Genomic DNA, 25,014 nt, shown 5'->3' with positions numbered 1-25,014 from the left:
TACTGAAAATACATGTACATATAATTCACTGCAACAACTTTAATAAACATGCAAAACTGGGAATGGGTGTAAATAATTATCAGGGATTTTTAAAACTTCTTCAGAGAATTTTGTTTTCTTGAAAAGCTGGGAACCCTGGGGCTATACCACCTCTATGTGGAGGCGACAAGTGATTTTGCCCCCATGACAGCCCACATAGCCCCTAAAATTCTTCCAAAATTGCATGCTTTGGGGCGACCATTCTTTCTATAGTTGCCCCAAGATCGGTAATAGAAAATATTCAAGATTATTAACAATCAATACAGGTATTCTAACTATGACAGAATAATGATATGTTCTTTTACTGCATAATTGCTGTTACCCCTAAAAAGAAGCACTTGAAATGAAAGAAATAGGTCCCTCAATTCTGCAATCGCCGCAGTGTGGAAAAAAAGATAGCCCCTTAAAAAAAATATATATTTCCCACCTTGCTCTTTTCTTTGCATTATTGAATGTTGCATGCTAGTCATGTGAAGCCAATTAATGTCATTCTTGAGTTGATTCATTTTTTTCTCTTTCTCTATGTTTTGACAGAGTTGAAATCCCAGGTCATGCAGTCGATGCAGAACCCTAAAGCCTTGGCAGCGCTTCAAGGTCACTTTGATAGTCTAGTCGGTATGAGAAGCGGATATATTGAAAGGTAACCCACCCCCCCCCCCCCTGGGCCTTGTCTTACAAAGGGTTTATTTCCAATTCGTTGAATGCCAATTCGTCCAATTGCCAACTCGTCTGCCATCATTTGGTCTACCATCAATTTGTCCACTCACCACATGGTCTACTTTCATTTAGTCTAATGCCATTCCGTCTAGTTGTGGTTGATTGGATCAATTGTAACTCTTTGTAAGATGGGGCCCACGTCTTCTTTTTTGTTACAAAATCCCTTCTATCCTTCATTTTTCCTCCAAATTATACTTCTCATTATACCCAATAGCAATTTGGGGCATAACAAGGGTGAGGCACCCATAGCCCCCCTCCCCTGTCTGCTTTCCATATTGTTTCCTTTGATGAAAATAATTTGACACTCCAATTTTAGAAGCTGCAAATTAATACTCTCAGATTGTAGGTCAAAGCTGTTGAAGCTATCACCTAATACATTTTTTATTTCAAATTGATGAAAATTCTTGTTGAGGGCTGTAATTGGATGATTATATAATGGTACGGAGCATATTCATTGTCACAATTTTTTCTTCAAATTTTTATTCAACTCTTCAACTTCATCAAAACTTTCTTTTCATTCTGTTATGTGGGAGATGGTATGTGAGGGGGGGGGGATAGCTCTGTCTTAAGTGAACTTTTGGGGGTGAAATTACCAGAATCCTGGATGCACATATCGAGTATTACTCTTTGACCAGGCTTTTCTTTTAGTCGTGTTTCACTAGTCTTTCTTTTTATTACTCCAGCCTTCCTAAAATAGGAATTGCCAGGGGGCCATTTCATAAAGCTGTTCAGAAGTTAAGACCGACTGTTGGTCCTTTCTTACGCGCTAAACCATCACCAATTAACATATTCGTGTGTACCATTTACCACAAGAAAGGATCACCAGTTGCTCTTAACTTACGAACAGCTTTATGAAACACCCACCAGGAATTGCTCTGAAGTATTCCTCTATTTCATGTTCAATACCATATTCTTTGACGGAATAAACCTCTTCTGATGTTATTCTCATGGACTTTTGGGGTCACTATGGTATTTAAAAAAAGGGCTCCTCTTTCATTATCTTTCACTCTCTTGTCTCTCTCATTTGATTATTTCAGCCTTCCCAAAGTAGTCAAAAGGAGAATAAAAGCTCTGAAGAACATCCAAGTCAAACACACAGAGTACGAGGTTAAGTTCTACGAAGAGGTTCATGCTCTGGAATGTAAATACGCCAAGTTATATGACAGCCTGTATGATAAGGTAAGAGCACTTGAGGGAATAACATTTGTTAAACGATTCTTAGTGTTACTAATGCTCAGGGGTAAAATTACACAGGAGGGCTGAGGGCGATTTAGCCTCCGAAAAGCTCAATAGAGCCCCGGAATTTTTTTTTTTAAAGGTAGCCCTAGGAATCCCCATTCTTCACAATGTTGATGCTTATCCAATGTTGTAGATTTTAGGCAAAAGTAGCCCCCTGAAAATAAAGCAATAATTTTATCATGCTAATGCTTGACAATTACCCTAGCTTTAACGGTACATGTTAAAGAATGACTACCGGGTACTCGATGTTTCTAAAGCAACTATTTTCATCAGAATGTGAATGCCATGGCAATCAACTACTGAAAAGAAAACGTTTATTAGTCCGGTCTGTTAGCGTCAAAAACACCCTACTTGTGGACACAGTGGACAAAAGCATGATTTTTTCTCCAGACCTTTGTTTATGTATAAGAATTAAAAATGGGGTATGCTCCAAAAAATCTGGCTGCAGGAACAGTAAAAAAATGGGTGAAAATGTCAGAATTTATGAGTTTAGATTGGTCTGATATATAGACTAGCGCTAGTGCAAAACTCAATAGCAGTGCATTATTTTGCATTGGTTTAGTTCTTGAATTCAGACCCTTTTTGAACAGATATTCTGTTTGTCCTCACATCTCAATGCACTAAATATCTGAATGCAGATGCTAAACAAGCCGAAGGGTGGCGGTGGAGGGGGTTGAATGTTGGTGTGTATGTACATATTTTGGTCTTGGTGTAAAGATGTGCAAGACACATTTTTTTGCATGTGTTGCCATGGTAACAGTGTATTATGGCAAAATAAGGTTACAAATCTTGCAGTTAGAACTACTTCCTCTGTTTTCATCCGATTCTCATGAAATTTGGCACACACATTGGTCTTGAGGTGAAGATGTCTAAGACACATTTTGTGTGTCTTTCGGAAATTTTGTTGCCATGGTAACAACATAACATTTGGTGAAAATTGGGGAAAAAACCTTACAATTCAAACTGCTTCATCAGTTTTAAATCAATTCTCATGAAATTTGGCACACACATTGGTATTAAAGTAAAGATGTACAAGGCACTTTTTGTGATTGTTTCAGAAATTGTGTTGCCATGGTAACAACATATTATATGGCAAAATTTAGGTAAAAACCTTGCAATTTTAACTACTTCATCAGTTTCAAACCAATTCTCATGCATGATATGGCTCACACATTGGCCTTGAGATAAAGATGTGCAAGAACCTTTTTTTTTTTCATTTGTCAGAGAGTGCATTGCCTTGATAACCACATATAGCCAGAAATGCAGGGAAAACTCATCAATTGTGGATCAATCTACTTCTCAGTTTTCAGCCTGTGCTCAGAAAAGTTTACACAAATATTCATTTTGGGTAAAGATTCACATTCAGTGTTAAAGGGGAATCCAGCCTTGGTCATAAAATGTTGTGTGGAAAAGGAGAAAAATAAGAATGGTGAAATTTTGAAAGCAATCGGACAAGCAAAATAAAGTTATGGCTGCTTTAAAATTAAGATCCCTAAGGCTACTAGTATGTAGATTTCAAATTGATAATGGGTAAGTAAATTATGACAAGGGGTGAGGCCGCAAGGACAACTTTCCCATTGGCCTTGTACTTTGATTTTTGGTTTTCTCCTAAATTTCATTGGGGCCGTAATATAAACCTGTTAGTATAATGCTTTATGTCCTCATGAAAGAAAGATACAATTTGAAGTAAAACTTTTGAAAAAGACATTTTAGTCAAATAATTATTTCTGTACATGGAAGAGTGGTCCTTCCCTTACATCATTATGACATCACATGTGCGGCCAATTTGAAGTCTTCATGGGTATATAGTGATTACCAATGTTTACAACTTTTATATATTCACAACTTTCTTATGGTTTGTCCGATATTGTTCAAACTTTGACCTATTGTCTGATGTTTTCTTTTCCTCATAAAAACAAGTGTTTATTTGGTTTGGATTCCCCTTTAACATCATAAAATAGCGCAGGGTATTCATGGTATTAATCACCTTCAATAATATTTATAGGTTTTTTTTTTTGGGGGGGGCGGAGGAGGTCCTTAAAAACTGACAACATAAAAATATAGAAGGTTAAAGGACATGGCCATTAGGAACTTAAACACTCTTAAAGAAAGCACCCCTTCCATTTTTTTTTTTTTGGGGGGGGGGCCTTTAGAAAATTGCCACATAAAGAGTAAAAGGAAATAATTACAACTAGGAACTGACCCCCCCCCCCCCCAAAAAAAAAAAAAAAAAAAAAAAAAAAAAAAGGGGGGGAAGAAAAATCCTTTACACTTCAGCGTAGTAATTTAAAGCCTAAAACATTCTGGTTTGATAAAAGATCATTTCCGGTGCCCAATTAATCAACGTTTTATTTATCTCCTTCTACTCAGTCTTTGTTCATTTCAGTGTTTACTTTGACTTTCTTACATCACTTTTTGCACTTTTTGCACTTTAGAGCTTTACCATACCTTCTTGTTTTGTTTCCTCCCCCCCCCTCTTTTCCTCCCTCTCTAAGTACATTTTTTTTTGCTATTTTAATTCATTATTATCTAGCAACAATTATTCCATTTTGAATGCTTACACCTACACTGAAATATAATACCATGTCATTTATTCTTTTCTTCATAATCTTCTAAACTCTATTTTGGCTACACTCTGTCCTAAATAATACTATTAGCTATATTTAATGTCTAGTTTAAAGAATTAAAGAAATGGCTGTCATGATATTATATTTCGGTAAAGGTGCATCAAATTCATAGTTGCAGCATTCAGTATGGAATAACTGTTGCTTGAAAAAAATGGATTTAGTTGTTTTCCGAAAATCCTCTGTGAAAATTTTAGTTATATCACTGAGTTTTCCCATTCCTGCAGTTACCACCATCTGAAAGGGATATGACTAGAATATATGTAGAGAAATAAAAGTCATCATTTGCTCAATGAACAGTGAATACGTTCGTCCTTACTCCAATGCAAAATTATTTGCATTTTTTGTGACAGTCAGATCTTGCATCCAACAATTTTGCTACTGAAACATAATATTCATTTTTTGACAATTATACTGAAAAAATTAAATGAAATAAAATTGAAGGCAAAAAATTATTGTGCACATATGCATATTTTTGATATGGTATGCTATTGAGTCATGGATTTGCAAGTGAATTTCTAAAACAAGTGCAGAGATTTTTGTATATATATATATATATATATTTCTATAATTAGTTGCATGATTAAAGGTTCACTTTATAATATGTCAGAAAAAATATACTTGGAGAGAAGAGAGGGTAAAAAAAGGAGAGAGGAAACATAAGATGGTATGGTGAAGCTCAAAATCAAGAGTGATGTGATATAGTTAAAAAGAAAGAGTTGGAATGGAATATGAATAAAAGACTGAGTATGAGAATATAAATAAACAATGATTAATTGGCTACTGTAAACAATTTTTTACCAAAGCAGAATGCATTAAACATCAAATGAATGGTCTGAACTCTGAAGTGCAAATTAATCTTTTTACCTTTTAATGGGGGGGGGGGCATTTTTCTGCTCAAAAAATATATCAGCCCCATTTGTTTGCGGGGGGGGGGGGGTTAAGTTCTTAGTCATAATCCTTTAACTTTTACTTTTATGAGGTCATTTTCTAAAGACCCCCCCCCCCCCCCCAAAAAAAGGGAGTAATGTCTCGCTTTAAAATACAAAGACCCCTGAGGGGCAAAGGCGTAGACTGGTTGAGCATAGGGAGATAGAAGTGGTATGGGGAGGGGTGCACATCTTGGGAAGGTGGAACTAAGGTTTGGAAAATCAGCCGTTGAAAGTAGAAGGGGTACACATTTTGTTTTGCTTGCCAGTGTTGGAACTCCTTTGCCAGAGCAGAAGGTTTCACATTCACCCAGTGTACCCCCAGCCTATGCCCTTGAGGGGATGCTTATTTCAAGAGTGTTAATGGACACCGCCTTTAACCTTTATTTTGATGTCAGATTTTAAGGACCAATCCCGCTCCTCCCCCAAAACCTAGAAATATTACTGAAGGTGATTAATATCCCCACACTCATATATTTTAATGCAGTTTAGAATTTAATATGAATCTTTACCCAAAGATGAATATTTCTTCCAACTTTTATGAGCACTGACTAAAAAAGGGGGAAGTTGTTTGATCCACAATGAGTTTTCCTGCATTTCTGGCTATCATATGTGGTTACCATGGCAATATACTCTGACAAATGCACACATAAAATGGTTCTTGCACATCTTTACCTCAAAGCAAATGTATGAGCCAAATTTCATGAGAAATGGTTCAAAACTGATGAAGTTGTTCAAATTGCAAGGTTTTTACCTAAATTTTGCCATATAATATGTTGTTACCATGGCAACACAATTTATGAAACACATACAAAAAGTGCCTTGTACATCTTTACTCTAATACCAATGTGTGTGTCAAATTTCATGAGAATTGATTTAAAACTGATGAAGCAGTTTGAATTGTAATTTTTTCCCCAATTTTCACCAAATAGTATGTTGTTACCATGGTAACAAGATTTTTGAAAGACACACAAAATGTGTCTTAGACATCTTCACCTCAAGACCAATGTGTGTGCCAAATTTCATGAGAATCGGGTGACAACAGAGGAAGTAGTTCTAACTGCAAGATTTGTACCTTATTTTTGCCATAATACACTGTTACCATGGCAACACAATTTCCAACACATGCAAAAAAAATGTGTCTTGCACATCTTTACCCCAAGACCAAAATATGTACATACACACCAACATTCAACCCCCTCCATCACCACCATTCGGCTTGTTTAGCATCTGCATTCAGATATTTAGTGCATTGAGATGTGAGGACAAACAGAATATCTGTTCAAAAAGGGTCTGAATTCAAGAACTAAACCAATGCAAAATAATGCACTGCTATTGAGTTTTGCACTAGCGCTAGTCTATATATCAGACCAATCTAAACTCATAAATTCTGACATTTTCACCCATTTTTTCACTGTTCCTGCAGCCAGATTTTTTGGAGCATACCCCATTTTTAATTCTCATACATAAACAAAGGTCTGGAGAAAAAATCATGCTTTTGTCCACCGTGTCCACATAATTCCGCTAACAGACCAGACTATATGAAATGGTTGGAATTACAATCCAAGCTTTAAGACAGTCTTTATTGTCCGGTAAGACTTAAAAGAGAGGGATATTTGTAAACAATTTTTATTATGACCCAAGCTTTATTGAATATGATAAAGAAAGATTACTGGAGGGATTGATGTTTGTAAACAAATTCCTTTTAACTAGATCTCTGTTTAAGGAGATCATGTGGAAATATTTTCATTTGTAGCTGGTTCTTTATTGGATCCTCCTTTTTGCGATAATTTTGAAAATCCATTGAAATTCTTTTTATGGTTGATTTCCGGTTCCTTGACATTTGCTCTGGCGACAATTGCTCCGATGATAATAAATCTACATCTCAAACCAAGCCTAAAACCGAACCTCCAAAACTAAATAAACTCAAATCCTTATCGTTACATTATTCTGAACCAAAAACTCTGTTGTAATCCTAACTCTAACCCTATGCCCTCTGAGAGAGTAAGGCTGGAGCGAATCTCCTGTCACCCGATTTCTTTTAACCTTTGACCCTGTCTGCCCTTTTCTTCGCAGAGACGAGATGTAGTCACAGGGACGGTGGAGCCGACGGATTCGGACTGCGAATGGGAAAGCAGCGACGATGAAGAAGAGGAGGAGGAGGAGATGGAGGGAGGGAAGAAAGAGGTTAATGCATTAGCGGTAAGCCCAGTTTTCTGGCGAGCCGTGTTTTGTGAGCTTTCCGTATTCTAAAGAATCCAAAGGTTTGGATGCAAGGCCAGCTTGCTCCAGTGGCCACTTATTCTGATTTGATTTCCTTTGGGGGCCAGGCTTGAATGTATTTGGATATGACACTAGATCACTCTTAAGACTAGCTGAAACATTCCCACGTTGCGATATTGGACCGTGGAAGAAGTGGTTAAGGAATATTGATTATTATGCACTTGAGACTTAATTTACATCTTACATCCAGCTGGGGTGGGTTTCACAAAGACACATGTGTGACTTGAAGTCACCCTTCGTGCAGACGCACACATGATTATTCAACGCGCAATAATATTGATCAATACGCAGTAGCGCGCGTTCTCTTAGCATGATTTGACCAATGCGATGATGACTTTTATTCGGCATGCAAGTAGTCGTTTAAGTGCAACTCTCAGTCATGATTCAATCTTTGTGAAACACCCCCCAGGAATATTTCTTGATCGCCCAAAATAATAGTTTCGCTAAGAGTCCCATGTCGCAAACACATAATTGTAGATTTTTTTTTACTATGTACAAATTTTTGTTTGTTTTTTAACAGGGTGATCTTAAAGAAAAGGCAAAATTAACAGAAGGAGAGGAAGAAGAGGAAGGTAAACATTGTCTCAATTTGTTTTATTTTTGTGTAATTATCTGTGTAACCCTAACTAGGCCGGGCTTTTTTGGCTGTTCTGTGGCCGGGGGGGGGGGGGGGGGTTGATTCAACCCCCCCCCCCCCCCTGAGATCTCGGCCGAAGATCGCGCGAGCGCCGCAAAAATTTGCACGCTGGTAGTGTGCGATGTAATCTACAAGGCTGTATGGTAAAATTTTCCAAAATAATGAGATTTTATTTTATATGAATTAATTATGCTAATTTATGCATAAATCATACTTTTTGCTCTAATTCACTAAATAAAGCTCCTAGAATGCTAATTTTTGGTAAAAATATTCTTTGTAGCATTCTTAACAATAGCAATTGAAAAAAAACTTCGGTTTGGAAATCAATTTCTTATGTATTTTATTGTTTTATGAATTTCTTATGTATTTCTCTGTTTTTCAACCTTTTGTTTTTCTTTGTTTTTTTCACCAGATTTATTGCACAACCTTTTTGAAGCATAATTATGCTAAAATCAATTGATTTCAGCTGTTTAAAGCAAAAATAATCATATCTTTATGAATAAGATGAGAAAACTCAATTTGCATTGACTTTGTACACAAAATCACGTTTTGGAACAATTTTTGGTCTGACATGCACTTACGAAATGTTGCGTAATTTCGGAACCGCATACCCGGACGTCGCATATTTGGTCTCAAAAGATGCGCGAAATTTGAAAGTATAAACTCTGAGAGTGGCGCGGTAAAAAAAATTCGCACGGCGAAATGATCGCAGAAAATGTTGAGAGGGTGGTTGATTCAACCCCCCCCCCCCTCCCCCGGTCTGTTTAGGGTTAAACAGATAGAATACTCCTCATGGAGTGGAGGATGTGCTTATATTATGTGTAGGAAAGAATGATTGAATCCGATGACAGGGGTAAAAAATAAATTTGAAAGCGCTTTAATAGATACTTCCAAAGTATGTCTTGAGCGCATTATGAATAACCAAATTATTGTGATTACTCTTATAGATAATTTTGTATGTTTTTGTTTTGTTATAGAATCACCGTCAGGCATTCCTGGTTTCTGGTTGACTATCTTTAAGAATGTTGATATCCTTGGGGAGATGGTGCAAGATCACGATGAACCTATCCTTAATCACTTAAATGATATCAGAGTCAAATTCCACGAAGGAAAACAAATGGTAAGTAATAAGTAACCCAGGTGCTAAGAAGGTACCCGGTAGGATGCAAAAGATATTGTATGTTTCAATTTGTCAGCGCCATAATGAGACTGCGATGGATGCAAGGAATGCTCCCCAGGGAGTCGAAATTGTGCACTTTTTGTGCGGGATTGAAATGAATCCAATGACCGGGGTAATAATATGCTGTAAAGCGCTTTGAGCCGCTCAGGGAAAAGCGCTGTATAAAAATTGGCTATTATTATCATTATTAATAATAATAATAGCGGTATATTTACCCAGCGCAGCCGCTTCAGTTTAAAAAACTGTTCTCCCAGCGGGCCCTGCTATTATTACTCCAGCTTTTAGCCCAGCTCCCTAGGTGCTCAAGCATTCTTGAGGAATTTCTTCGTACCGGGTACCCATTCACCTCACCTGGGTTGAGTGCAGCCAAATATTGGTAAATTTCTTGCTGAAGGAAAACACTTCATGGTTGGAAATCAGACCCATGTCCCTCAGATTGAAAGATGAGAGTCTTAACCACTAGATCACATCTCCCTCACAAGTTGAGTCAAGTTTAAAGATAAATTTTGCAATAATAATCACAAAATGAATTAGAACACAATCCAATTAAATGACCACTCAAATGTTTGTAGGTATGAATGAAAAATTATTCTGGTAGAAAATGGGTGGTTAATTGTGAGATATAGCAAAATAAGCATGGCATTCCAAACAGATGTTGGGTCTTTTTTACAAGTGATAATAAATACACTGTCCCACATGCACTTTTGTGTGTTTGGTGCTTCAGTGTGATTGTTTTTCCAGCTTAGATTTCCTTATTCTGTACAATTTTTAGGGCTCTACGTTCAAATTTGTGTTCCCTCCCAGTAATAATTATTTTGCAAAAGTATACCTTCCATACGTCGGATATTCAACAAAAGCAGAAGCAATATTTTCTTAGACCAAAATTATTCAAAGCATGTAATATACCTCTTCTAGGTTGAACAAGTTGCAGAGGCCCCAAGCGATTCGACTTTAGTTAATTGTATTTCTATTTACCTCTCCTATTCCATTTCTAGGGCTTTACGTTAGAATTTGTGTTCGCTGCCAACGATTATTTCACAAACACCGTCCTAACAAAGAGTTATCAGATGAAATCGGAACCTGATGAAGGAGATCCATTTAGCTTTGAAGGGCCAGAAATCGTCGGTTCACAGGGGTAGGTACTTGTACCATTATTGTTTTTTTTTAATGTAGTTAGAATTTGTGTTCGCTGCCAACGATTATTTCACAAACACCGTCCTAACAAAGAGTTATCAGATGAAATCAGAACCCGATGAAGGAGATCCATTTAGCTTTGAAGGGCCAGAAATCGTCGGTTCACAGGGGTAGGTACTTGTACCATTATTGTTTTTTTTTAATGTAGTTAGAATTTGTGTTTGCTGCCAACGATTATTTCACAAACACCGTCCTAACAAAGAGTTATCAGATGAAATCAGAACCCGATGAAGGAGATCCATTTAGCTTTGAAGGGCCAGAAATCGTCGGTTCACAGGGGTAGGTACTTGTACCATTATTGTTTTTTTTTAATGTAGTTAGAATTTGTGTTTGCTGCCAACGATTATTTCACAAACACCGTCCTAACAAAGAGTTATCAGATGAAATCGGAACCCGATGAAGGAGATCCATTTAGCTTTGAAGGGCCAGAAATCGTCGGTTCACAAGGGTTAGTACTTGTACCATTTTTTTTTTTCTAAAACTATCTGCAGTTGAGGAAAATCAGACACTTATCCCAGTTGTGGTAATGATCATGGGGTGAAATCTAAATAATTTCATCCAATGCATATTCTGTTATGTATTGAGCATTATTTTTACATTTACTCATAAAATTCAATTCAGTTTTTGTCTCACCTGCATAGCAGAGTGAGACTATAGGCGCCGCTTTTCCGACGGCGACGGCGGCGTCAACACCAAATCTTAACCTGAGGTTAAGTTTTTGAAATGACAGCATAACTTAGAAAGTATATGGACCTAGTTCATGAAACTTGGCCATAAGGTTAATCAAGTATTACTGAACATCCTGCCTGAGTTTCATGTCACATGACCAAGGTCAAAGGTCATTTAGGGTCAATGAACTTAGACCATGTTGGGGGAATCAACATCAAAATCTTAACCTAAGGTTAAGTTTTTGAAATGTCATCATAACTTAGAAAATATATGGACCTAGTTCATGAAACTTATACATAAGGTTAATCAAGTATCACTGAACATCCTGCATGAGTTTCACGTCACATGACCAAGGTCAAAGGTCATTTAGGGTCAATGAACTTTGGCCGAATTGGGGGTATCTGTTGAATTACCATCATAACTTTGAAAGTTTATGGATCTGATTCATGAAACTTGGACATAATAGTAATCAAGTATTACTGAACATCCTGTGCAAGTTTCAGGTCACATGATCAAGGTCAAAGGTCATTTAGGGTCAATGAACTTTGGCCAAATTGGGGTATTTGTTGAATTACAGCCATAAATTTGAAAGTGTGTTGGTCTAGTTCATAAAACTTGGACATAATAGTAATCAAGTATCACTGAACATCCTGTGCGAGTTTCAGGTCACATGATCAAGGTCAAAGGTCATGTAAGGTCAAAGAACTTTGGCCACGTTGGGGGTATTTGTTGAATTGCCATCATATCTCTATAAGTGTATTGGTCTAGTTCATAAAATGTGGAAATAAGAGTAACCAAGTATCACTGAACATCTTGTGCGAGTTATAGTAGTTTTCAAAATCAGCACTGCTGCTATATTGAATCGCGTGATGCAGGTGAGACGGCCAGAGGCATTCCACTTGTTTCATATTTGACCGGAAGTATTGCAAAGAATTTCCTTCGAAAGAAACAATAAAATAAGAAATATAAGAAATACACTAGAAATTTTAAGTCAATAGAGCATATATAGAAACATTTTGATACCATATTTTTGAGTGCATTTGATCACTATCCCTCAAAGAGGCTCTAAACAAAAGAATATTGCAGTTCTGTGGCTTTATTGAAAGATTAACCGCCAAATTCAAATTTTTTGCGTAAGTCAGCATACTTCATATGAAATGAAATAATTTTTAGCAAGGCAACCTTGTAGTTTACACAATTTTTCTACCATCAAATTCAATTTTACAGATGTGAGATTGACTGGAAGAAGAACAAGAACGTCACAGTGAAAGTTATTAAGAAGAAACAGAAGCACAAGGGACGAGGAACAACCCGTCTCGTAACCAAGACAGTTCAGACCGACTCGTTCTTTAATTTCTTCAACCCACCCAAAGCAACAGAAGAAGAAGTTGTAAGTAATCAAATGATAATGATAAATTGGAATTATACGGAGGACTTTCCATCTTAATTATGCCAGGAGTCCACTGTCTTTATTTTTTACCAGTCAGGGAAAAATCACAAAATTTTATCAGCCCAAAAGTCGAAAGCACAGTAGTCAGTCAGACTCTGTTATGTGTTGTTACATATCAAAACAACTTCCACTGGTTATGGAGGTAGTAATGAGTTTTACATTATTGTTCTTATACTGGAAATACATATAATTCTCTGCAACAACTTAGAAAACATGCAAAACTGGGAATGGGATCAGGGAATTTTAAACTTCATCAGGGAACAATTTAGGGAATTTTGTTTTCTTGAAAAGCTGGGAACCCTGACTGGGCCGTCACCAGTTTTCCCAGTTTGCACCAATTCATTTTTAGCATTATGAAATTCTTGTCGCTCCAAATTCAATTTTTGGCACTGCTACGCACCAGTTGGGAGGCCTTTTGAGCCACTGCACGCTACCAGGCACCACAACTGCTTTGCATTGGCACGAACTGACAAAAACTGGCAATGGCACAGAGGACTCCTGGCATTCGATTCACAATGCACTGCAGAGCAAATTAGAGGGGGAAATGCAGTACAGGTTTGAACTTTGATAATGAATATATAAATGTCTGTCAAAAAGCACTCTCATTCGGGTATGTCTTCCGGTTGTCCCTGAAGGTGGTTGTATATCCTGGAAAGAAAATGATAATGATACATGCTTAGTATATATCACTTTATCAGATGTTCAATGCTAAAGATCAGCATGGGAATCATTGTCAGCATCATATTTAAAAAAAAAGAACTTTTAGATCGCATGCCAAGAATCTGTAAAGCAGTGATTAGTAGTGTATTTTTAATCCAAAATGGGGGCAAAAACTCTCTACAAAAATATGTAATTAAGCTGTAATTTCTGTTGGAAACCATAGCCCATCCAGTATCAATACAATTTGAATTCGGAATGCAGGATGTGGTGTATAATTTTGTTTTAAATCTGAGGGCGGACCCAAACTTATGGCCTGTACTGTAGAGAAAATTCTATAACCAGAAAAAATATTTTCTTTTTACAGGAAGACGAAGAGGAGGTAATAAAATAGTTTTCGGAAGTAAAACTCATTTTCATTCAATTTAAATTGTTTTCATATTTGATTTTTTTTCTCCTTCGAGTCCTTTCTTTAAAAAAAAGTTGTGTTGTTAATGGTTATGTATTTGTGACATTTGGTATACATTGAAAATCTTTCAATATTTCCATAATGTAGTTATGAATTTTATATATTCTGCAAAGCATCATAATAACATGCAGACAAAAATTTGTGTACAAGATATTTGGCCTATGTACAAAGCCTAGTTATTTTTACATAATTACTTTTATATTATTTTGTAACCACTAATATGTTTGAAGATTTTGTCTTTTTTCACAATGTTCTGATTATTTTACATGTTAGATCTGTTCTCATTTTTTTTTTTAGTTTTACTCTATTTGTTTCGACATATATGAACTTGTTTTCTAATCATTTAAAAACTTCTGCGGGGACAAACCTTTTGATTCCAATAGCTTTGAGTGTTATCTGCTCCTTTTATGAGTTAAAAGTAGGCTTGACCTCAGGCAAGTCAACCATTCTTAAGACACATTAAGGCGACCGCACACCTTATGATTGGTCTGCGACCCGATTGCAGAATAAAATGTAGTAGAATTTGATGCTAATATTGAGACTTGGAATATCTTACTGTGTAATGTTCTAAATCATTGTACGAATACCTATGTTGAAATCTGTGTCTATGCTATCATCCTTTTCAGAATAAAAGCGAATTTAATATCTAGTCGTAATGACGTCATAGCAGTCGTACGATTGGCTACGATTTGAAACTAATTTGGCCTTTACTCCAAAATAAAGGCTTGCAATCTTTCCAAATGGTTATATTAGTATAATGATATGTTCCATTTACATTTTCAGAAAATGAGCAAAATGCGATTTGTTCCAAAATTTGGATCACAAACGGTCATAAGGTATGCGGTGGCCTTTAGGGATCTAAATTTTGACAAATATGAAATGAAATATGGAGTGCTAAATCCTGTATCCATATTGATGTAAGCGTCAAAGTTTGGTTCCAAGGATGTCAGAAAGCTGATACAAAAAGTGTGCCAGAAGCGTAGCTCGGATAGATTTATTCACATTTTTTTCTTCTGAGTGACATAAGTTTTTTCAGACGTGTATCTATCAGATATGTTTTTTTTTTACAACTTGGGACGGACCTCCAACGCCTCTATCCGAAAGACATGACCACGGCTCGAACCTCGAAATTGTGCATCAATTCATAACTTCCCCTATGTAGCTTGGATAACAGGCGCACGCCACGACGCCCAGTTTCACTATTCCTTGCCTATTAAAGGAGAATGAAACTCTTGGAGCAAGTTAGCTTTTGTGTAAGCAGAAAAATCAAAGAATAAGATCAACAAAAGTTTGAGTAAAATAGGACTAGCAATAGAAGAGTTATGAGCATTTGAATGTCGAGATCACTAATGCTATGGAGATCCTCTCATTGGCAATGCGACCAAGATCTATGATGTCACAGATGAACAATTCTCCCCTTTTGGACACTGAAAATATACCCCAAAACATCTCTTTTTGCTCATTCTAATCATATGACAAACGATTCATCAATGATATAATGTTGTGAAACCTCTGTACTTGTCCTCTCATAAGAAAAAAACCTCACCTTGTGATAGACTCTGACTCTGTAAAAGTGAGAATATAAGTGAAATAAGTACTAAAGTAATGAGGGAGTTGTACGTGTGTGACTTCACAGATCTTGGTCGCATTGCCAATGGGAGGAACTACATGGCATTAGTGATCTCAATATTCAAATGCTCATTAATTTCTTATTATTCATTCAATCTTCTTCAAACTTTCAACAATATGTTTCTTTGATTTTTGTCTCACCTGCATAGCAGAGTGAGACTATAGGCGCCGCTTTTCCGACGGCGACGGCGGCGGCGTCAACACCAAATCTTAACCTGAGGTTAAGTTTTTGAAATGACAGCATAACTTAGAAAGTATATGGACCTAGTTCATGAAACTTGGCCATAAGGTTAATCAAGTATTACTGAACATCCTGCCTGAGTTTCATGTCACATGACCAAGGTCAAAGGTCATTTAGGGTCAATGAACTTAGACCATGTTGGGGGAATCAACATCAAAATCTTAACCTAAGGTTAAGTTTTTGAAATGTCATCATAACTTAGAAAATATATGGACCTAGTTCATGAAACTTATACATAAGGTTAATCAAGTATCACTGAACATCCTGCATGAGTTTCACGTCACATGACCAAGGTCAAAGGTCATTTAGGGTCAATGAACTTTGGCCGAATTGGGGGTATCTGTTGAATTACCATCATAACTTTGAAAGTTTATGGATCTGATTCATGAAACTTGGACATAATAGTTATCAAGTATTACTGAACATCCTGTGCAAGTTTCAGGTCACATGATCAAGGTCAAAGGTCATTTAGGGTCAATGAACTTTGGCCAAATTTGGGTATTTGTTGAATTACAGCCATAAATTTGAAAGTGTGTTGGTCTAGTTCATAAAACTTGGACATAATAGTAATCAAGTATCACTGAACATCCTGTGCGAGTTTCAGGTCACATGATCAAGGTCAAAGGTCATGTAAGGTCAAAGAACTTTGGCCACGTTGGGGGTATTTGTTGAATTGCCATCATATCTCTATAAGTGTATTGGTCTAGTTCATAAAACGTGGAAATAAGAGTAACCAAGTATCACTGAACATCTTGTGCGAGTTATAGTAGTTTTCAAAATCAGCACTGCTGCTATATTGAATCGCGTGATGCAGGTGAGACGGCCAGAGGCATTCCACTTGTTCTCTTTGATATCGATTCAGCTAGTTTCAAGGGTTTCATTCTCCTTTAAGCTACTGTATATTCATATATTTTGTATTAATTATTTTTTATATATTTTTTTCTTTGTTGACTGCAGGACGAAGAGACTGAAGCATTATTAAGCGCAGATTTTGAGATTGGTCATCTGATACGAGAAAGGATTATTCCCAGAGCGGTCCTTTACTTCACAGGAGAGGCAATAGAAGATGATGAGGTAAATACCCCTATTATTGAGAATGGTCGAGTCCAGAATAGTATGTTTGTATACAGTTAATAGATTGGTCCATTGAAATATGGGTAAATATATTTTGAGATTGGTCACTTGATACGAGAAAAGATTATTCCTAGAGCATTCCTATACTTCACAGGAGAGGCTATAGAAGATGATGAGGTAAACACCCCTATTATTGAGAATGGTTGTGTCCAGGCTAGAATGTCTGTTTAAATTATGGTTTATTCCATTGAAATATGGGTAAATATATTTTGAGATCAGTCACTTGATACGAGAAAAGATTATTCCTAGAGCATTCCTATACTTCACAGGAGAGGCTATAGAAGATGATGAGGTAAACACCCCTATTATTGAGAATGGTTGTGTCCAGGCTAGAATGTCTGTTTAAATTATGGTTTATTCCATTGAAATATGGGTAAATATGTATTAAGATTTGTCATCTAATAGGAGAAAGGATCATTCCTACAGTTGACCTTCACTGGAGAGAATATGAAATGAAGTAAGCACCCCTACCATTGAGAATGGTTGTGATCAAGCTAGATTGTGGTTGTACCCCTGATGGGTTGTTCCATTCAGATATTGGTGAAGAGATTTTGATTTAGGATTCCTTTAAAAACATCAAAATTGAACCCTCTGACATCATCTTGTGAGAATATTATGTAACTGAGGGTGGATGAAATAACACAGTACATGTACAATCAAAATATTACCTGACTAAACTTCATTTTCTTTTTTGATTTGTTTAGTTTGAGGAAGAACAGGACGACGATGACCCAGAAGGGGAAGAAGGTGATGAGGAAGACGACAACGATCCTGACTTCGAACCAGGAAAGGTTTGTATTACTGATTCCGGTCATTCAGGGCTGCCGCTTTTAAGACTAAAGTCTGAATTTAGATTTTTTTTTTTTTCAAAATATTTCAGCTCTAGGAAACCCCTTTTTTCATGTAGGAGCGGGGTAGGGTAGGGACTGAGTTTCATTTTTTAGAGGCTATCTTTTTTACCACACTGGTGCGTTTGTGAAATTTCTGTCATTTTAGAGGCTACCTTATTAGGGGTAAAAAGCACTTATGCAGTAAATATCATTATTTTGCCATAGTCATAATTTTGATTTTCTGAATAATCTTGAATATTGTTTGTGACAGATCTTGGGGCAACTCTAGAAAGAATGGTCCCCCCAAAGCATGCATTTTGGAGGAATTTTAGGGGAGATTTGGGCAAATTACCCCTCACCCTTATGTATTTCCTATGCTGGAATGGGATCGTTCAAGATGGTTTTCAGACTTATATAAAAAAAAAATTAAAAAAATTAAGTGGCATCCCCTGCTCATTTTCAAAGTTAAACTTTTCTACAAAGTGCGTCCCAGAAAAAAGGAAACTTGTATTCAGAGATAGCTATCACAATCATATATGGTTTGATAATAAATTTGACACATGGTTAGAGCAGAACCTTTTCTTTAATTAGAGACGAAATACTCAAACGATTCATCCATGTCGTGGCAAAAAAAAAGTCACTATGTGACCAGCCACACTAAAAAATTTAAATGACCAGAGAATTATAGGTTTTTTGTGAAAAGCTAAAATATTAATTTTAGTTTCCAAAAGTAAAAATTGTTAAATTATCTGAAAGTATTTTCTCAAAAGTTGAAGTTGTTTAGTTAAATAAAAGACAAGATGCCACTTTTTTTTTTCTACTGGGAAGTTTCACCGGGATTGCACAGTACACATTTCATGCTTTAGTGAACACTGAACTTCAAACCAACTTCTACTTTTCCAGATAGTTATTGAATAGCATGGATTAAAGCAAAAATAACTTCACTTGGGGGTAAAAGGAATGAGAGATACAGGAGGCTCCCCCCCCCCCCCTTTACTTCAGGTCTTTGCTGCGCTTCAATTTGCATGAAATATTTACCCCTTCAATTGTGAATGGATATTTGTTTGCATGCTTAATGTTTATACCCTTGCATTATTTTGTTTTTTCTTCCCCCTTGCCAATCCCTGCATTCCACTCCGATCTCTTCCTTTCCATCCGCTCTGTCAACAATTTTCCCGTCTATCTATCATGTTTCCTGTGACGTTTTGCCTGCAATGTTTCCCCTTCTTTACTCCTCTACCATCCCCAACCTTTTGTTCCTCCCCTTGCTCTCCTGCCTTTGTCCTATTTTAACCTTCTGTCGCTCATTTATCTTCATTGCCTTATCTACTCTTTCCGTTTTTGTCCGTTTATTCCTATCCTTTTTCTTGTGTTCTTTCAATTTGTTCACCTGTCGTTCCTTCCTGTGCTCCTTTTGCCTATTCATTCATTTTCATCTTTCTGCCTCGTATTCTGTCAATACCTTTACCTCTTTTTCTTGTGCTTTTCATTTTCGTTCTTCTGTCACTCATATTCTTTCCTTCACTGTTCATTCCTTCCTGGGCTCTTTCATCTTCCTATTCATGTCAATCACATACATGTACTTCTATTCCTTCATGCCTCATTCCTTTTTGTGCTTGCTCTCCTTCCTTTTTATCGTTTTCCTCTTTCTGTCTCATATTCTTTAAATTCCTTCACCTCTCTTTCCTGCGCTCTTTCTTCCTATTGATTTTCATTCTGTCACTCACATACCTCTTTTCCTTAACACTTCTTTCCTTTTTGTGCTTGCTCTCCTTCCTATTCATTCGTTTTTATCTTTCTGTCTCATGTTATTTCACTTACCTCACCTCTCTTGCCTGCGCTCTTTTTTCTTTCCTACTCATTCATTTTCATCTTTCTGTCTCATATTCTTTCACTTACCTCGCCTCTTTCCTGCGCTCTTTCTGCTTTCTTATTCATTCATTTTCATCTTGTATCTCGTATTCTTTCAATTCCTTCACTTTTCATTCCTTCCTGTACGCTTTCTCCTTCCTTCCTATTCATTCATTCATTCTCGCCCTTCTCTCTCTCACATTGCCTTAGGACGGTCAGAAGCCAGCTGAGTGTAACCAGCAGTAGACTTATCCCATCATATCCTTGTCTTGCCCATAATGCCTTGGGAATGTACAAGGTGGCGAAACAACCTCACCTTGTGGGACTACTTTATTTGGAGCAAAGCGAGTCCTTTATTCTCTAGACTGAAAAATAGAAGCGAGAGAATCCACCGCGGCGGCTACGAATTTACTACTAGATATTTTTTACCAGCAATCGTTCGATCATCCTGCCCATCCCATCCTTGAGCCGCACGTTTACCTTGCGATTATCGTTCCGAGCCTTGGACCTGCAGGCTTTCTTCGCACTGACGCACATCCACCATTAACTCTTGATTTCGGAGGGCATTTTGAGCAGTAGAGCTCCACAAGTCGAAGACCTCGATACAGTTACATTCAAGAGCAACTTCAATCCAGTATCGCATTTTGACACGTGCATAAGTTGGAACACGGTCAAATTTACGCTTTGAGAATTTAATCATTACACACTGAAAACAAGATCTACTTTTAAATGTGATGTTGGCCAGAATCCTATCTACCAAAAATTGTGTTTTTACGCTTTTTGCCGAAAGATTGCTTCACAATGTTAACATAGTGTGTGTTCTGTGTTCAGAAATTGCATGAACGCAGCCACTACTATGTAAAACACACAAGAGCCATAAGAAAGTAATATTTTAAACAAATTTGCCTTTGAACTGGAGAGAGCTGCAACTTGTTACTGCTGATTATTTTACATAAAATATTATTAATTTGTGTTTTTGCCACTACCATACCTTTGACATATGTGCCATCATTGTTTCTACTGGTTGAAATCATTTTTTTTTTACTATTAGAAATATTCTATCAAACTGCAATTTCTTATTCCGAACTATTCTGAATGATTTTAAAGTTCTTTTTTTTTTGTACTTTTATTTTTTAAGCAGCTGTGTATTCCAAAATTATCTTTCAAAGTGAGACCAATTAAATACAGATTTCAGTTTATTGTAAAAACTTCCTTGTTTATAGAGAATGGGTTGATTTTGAACTAATTTTCCACTGAATTGAATTAGAAAATTATTATATAAAGAATGCATGTGGCATGTACCGTCAATAATTAGATCATTTTATTCTGGTAACTGATGAGATTAAATTTTGAAAACCTGTCATATTTTGAATACATGTGGCTTTCTTCTATTTTCTGTAGAAAAAAATTGTTATTAGAAACTGTTTTCTTATGGCTGCTCCCAAAGTTGTAAAAAACGGGTCCCAACCTGAAAAACACTAGCTCAAATTTGCTCAGAAGTGGATCATGTAGTGCATGTGTATCACAGCCGTGTATGTATCCATGTGTGTAGGTTACAATACATTCTATTTATATTCTCAAAGCCTTTTTTTATTATTTTTCAAACGTCCAAATATGATTTGAAATGTTTTAGTTCCAAGTTATTGTAGGACTTTGTCACCGAGTGTTAAAATCTTGTAACTCAAAATTTTGAAGAAAAAAAATTGACAACAGCTGAAAAGAAACTCATACTGTCTGAAAACATTCTGGTAATTTATGTCGAGATATTTTTAGGCAAAAGAAGGTTGCTGCCTATGTCATAATCATAAAATTCAGCTTTTTCTGAGCTGTTTTCAAATTCATATTCATTTTGGGATACAAGGTTTTACACCCCAATGACGATATTATTTCTTGTGTGAATAGGGCACTCATTGAACTTTGACCCCGGAACAGGTCAAATGTGTTGATTGCTTCTTGTGGTAAAGAGATGTTTCATAGCCAATGAATTGGGTATGTATGAATGGTACTACGGATTGACTTTGTGACGTTACAATAATTGTTTTTCTACTGTAAATTTCTGACAAAATACTGACTAGATATATTCTAAAAGAAGAAATGGTGACTCTATTGCCGTATAAATGCATTGCATGATGGAGCAAAATAGCGAAAAAAATATGAATGTTTTCACTTTGAATGTTGATGGTATTTTGTGTAAATTGTTTGTGAATATTCATATTGTAAAGCCAAGCTTGAAACTTGGATAAAAATATTCTAACAAAGTGTTCATAATTCTAGACGTTTACAGATTTTGATGTCTCTTTCACAAAAGAAGATGTATTTATACTTGAGAGGGTATGAATTGTTATAAAATGATGATATGATGGATCCTGATTGGCTGAAATTGATCAGGTGACCAGTCATTAATTTTGGCTAATGACTTGTTAGATTGACCGGTCATACTTTTGAGATGAGGATGGTTTATCAAATAACAAGGATCTGCATCACTATCTTATAAAACAAATAATGCACATGTTTTGAGATGGGGATGTTTTATCAAATAACAAGGATCTGCATCACTATCTTATAAAACAAATAATGCACATGTTTTGAGATGGGGATGTTTTATCAAATAACAAGGATCTGCATCACTATCTTATAAAACAAATGATGCACATCATTTTGCTTGGGAATTGAAATAATTACACACTTTTTACTTTTGAAACAGTTCAAACACAATAAACTGTTCCAAAAGTAACTTGGGTGTATAATTATTACTATGCCCTTCTCGATGTGTATCATTTACTATTCACCTCTCCCGTATGTTGTAGAAGTACAGTTGACTTGACAATTTTTGACAAAATGAAAGGATAAATATGAATTGAATTTGTAAAGATGTATTTGATATTTCCAATCAGACTGGCATATTTCACACACATTGAAAAAAAAATCAGACAAAAAAAAATATTAAAAAGTATGTTACAAGCTGTTACTGTACGAATGTTGTACTTGGAAGTTTTTTGTTTGGATGGCTGCTTGTGTCGACTAGTCCCATATCAGAGCCTTTAAAGCCCAGCGCACACTATCTGATGCGACGCGCACGATTTGTAATAAATCGCATTTCGCATTAAATGCTTCCAGAAAGAAAAATTATTTTATTTGAAGTTGCATCAAAATTTTGCTTTGCGGCAAGCCCTGTGTTCGGAGTAAAGTCCAAATCAGTTTCAAGTCGCAGACGATGATGACGTAACTTCTGAAGGTTTCCATGGCGAAGAAGAATAGTGTAGTAGGTTTCACGGTACACCATGTATATTTCTTGGGCAAGTGTTGGTCCTGAAAAGGACCACCCAAAGTTTCAGGACCAACACTTGCCCAAGAAAGATACATGGTGTACCGTGAAACCAACTACACGATGATGACGTCATATACTGATTTGAAATTGAGTATGCTTTTATTCCTACAGGGAGGCTCGAGCTTGACTGAATTTCGATTTCAGTAGTCGTATCACAATTCTGAACTATGATTGCTCAGAATTTAGTGGATGGAAAGTTCATATGAAATGTTATTGCACTTTCTTTGAAATTCGGATTGCAACGAAATGGCATAGTGCGCGCCAGGCTGAACTTAAATCTTTGAGATTGCCTTGAGTTGATTTTTGTGATTGATTGCATTAATTCCTTTGTGCTGTTATAGGGATACTTCGGGCTGAAGATACTTATATTTAAATAAATAGAGTATAATTCACAGAGCAAAATGCTGAAAATGTCATCAAAATTGGATAACAAATATACAAAGTTATTGAATTTTGAAGATTTGCATTCTGGTGAAACGGTCCTAGGCATGTCTTAATGAATATTCATTAGTTGGGCTAATGATGTCACATCTCCACTTTCCTTTTTCTTATGTTATTACATGAAATCGTAATTGTTTCATTTGTTCATAAATGTGTAAATGATGTGTCTCCATTATGATGAAATAAGTTGCAGCAAGAAATAACAAATTCACTTAATCAGTTGTCTATCCAGTTGTTTTTGCTCTTGGTAGAAACATTTTGAAGAAACCTATTTTCATATAATAAAATACAAAAGTGGAGATATGACATCATCAGCCCACCTAATGAATATTCATATTGATTTTCAACTTTAAAAAAAAATTGAAATGTTCTTGATCAGTGGCAGCCGCACAGAAGCGTTGTTATCGTAACAGAACGCTAACAGTAGGGCCAGTCACATCTTTCACGGGTGACCACCGCCTTGACGCATTGTTTTCACTAACAGAGCACTAAAAGTAGGCCTACTGGTATCGATAAATTCACAGAAGCTTAGCCGAATTCCTAATAATCTAACAATAAAAGGCTTAGCAGAAGCTAGACCAAAAGCTTCAGTCTCTGTATTTTGGTTGTTCCGCTGAACTACGTTGGCTCCACTCACCATGGGGATTACAGTAAAATGTCAGAAATTGTTGAATAAATCCCCAGAAACGACGGTTATTCCTGTCTAAGCAGAAGCTAACAGTGGCGCTAATGTTAATACAAATCACTAACAGTGCGAAGGGCACCCATAGTGACGATGTTAGTGAATAATTTCTCCCTTTCTTATACCAAGTAATTCAAAATAGACCTCGACCGAATTTAAAGGGGTATTCTGGGCCCACACAACAATATATGAATAAATGGAGTAAAATTAGATGAGCTAATTGCTGAAAATTTCAGATAAAAAATAACAAAATTCTTGAATATTAAAAATTTAACTGTATTTTGCAAATCATATTACTGAGCAGCATGTGGCCATGAATATGCAATAAATGGAACGATGATGCCATATCCTTTAGCTCTTTCCCCTTTTTCTGATTTTATTGAAATGAACTCTTAATGGTCTCAAATGTGTGTATGTCGCCCAAGTAACAAAATGATGATCTTTGAAGCAATATTCTGGGTGGAAAAAATTTAAATAAACCTAATTTTGTATGATACAACAGACCCTCATTGCATATTCCTGAAGACACGAATATAAATTTCACCAAAATGGGGCCTAATGCAAAATTTTAAGATACATGTACCGTAATATTTTGTATTCATTTCGAATATTTATCAATTTGTCAGTGTTTTGTTTGTCTCGCTTTACTGTTCAAACCATATTATTTTCTTCAGCCTGGAGTATATACCCCTTCAAGAATGGGTATATAGCGGGGGATGTTGATTAGTGCCAAGATATGATCCTTTTCATCAAGATTTTTTTTTCTTCCAAGATATATCATTTTTGTAAGT

General features: G+C 36.3%; 1 protein-coding gene across 8 annotated transcripts in view; it reads left to right on the top strand.

Annotated features, from left to right (window-relative positions):
- The window catches only part of LOC129267980 (nucleosome assembly protein 1-like 1), a 28,171-nt gene extending 5,426 nt beyond the window's left edge, over positions 1 to 22,745 (top strand). For 2 of the 8 annotated variants that reach the window (XM_064104531.1, XM_064104527.1), the window contains 10 exons: positions 574 to 679; positions 1,794 to 1,935; positions 7,625 to 7,735; positions 8,352 to 8,403; positions 9,446 to 9,588; positions 10,644 to 10,783; positions 12,739 to 12,901; positions 16,915 to 17,031; positions 17,796 to 17,882; positions 19,992 to 22,745. In XM_064104531.1, the coding sequence (XP_063960601.1) occupies positions 574 to 679; positions 1,794 to 1,935; positions 7,625 to 7,735; positions 8,352 to 8,403; positions 9,446 to 9,588; positions 10,644 to 10,783; positions 12,739 to 12,901; positions 16,915 to 17,031; positions 17,796 to 17,882; positions 19,992 to 20,018 (1,088 nt within the window). In that variant the 3' untranslated portion in view covers positions 20,019 to 22,745. Of the gene's footprint in view, positions 1 to 573; positions 680 to 1,793; positions 1,936 to 7,624; positions 7,751 to 8,351; positions 8,404 to 9,445; positions 9,589 to 10,643; positions 10,784 to 12,738; positions 12,902 to 16,914; positions 17,032 to 17,795; positions 17,883 to 19,982 lie in introns of all 8 variants that reach the window. The other 6 variants (XM_064104530.1, XM_064104526.1, XM_064104529.1 and 3 more) reach the window with 3 other exon arrangements.
- Positions 22,746 to 25,014: the final 2,269 nt, after the last annotated feature.

The sequence above is a fragment of the Lytechinus pictus genome, chromosome 9 (assembly GCF_037042905.1).
Source record: "Lytechinus pictus isolate F3 Inbred chromosome 9, Lp3.0, whole genome shotgun sequence".
NCBI classification, from domain to species: Eukaryota; Metazoa; Echinodermata; class Echinoidea; order Temnopleuroida; family Toxopneustidae; genus Lytechinus; species Lytechinus pictus.
This window is presented reverse-complemented; position numbering and strand designations above follow the sequence as displayed.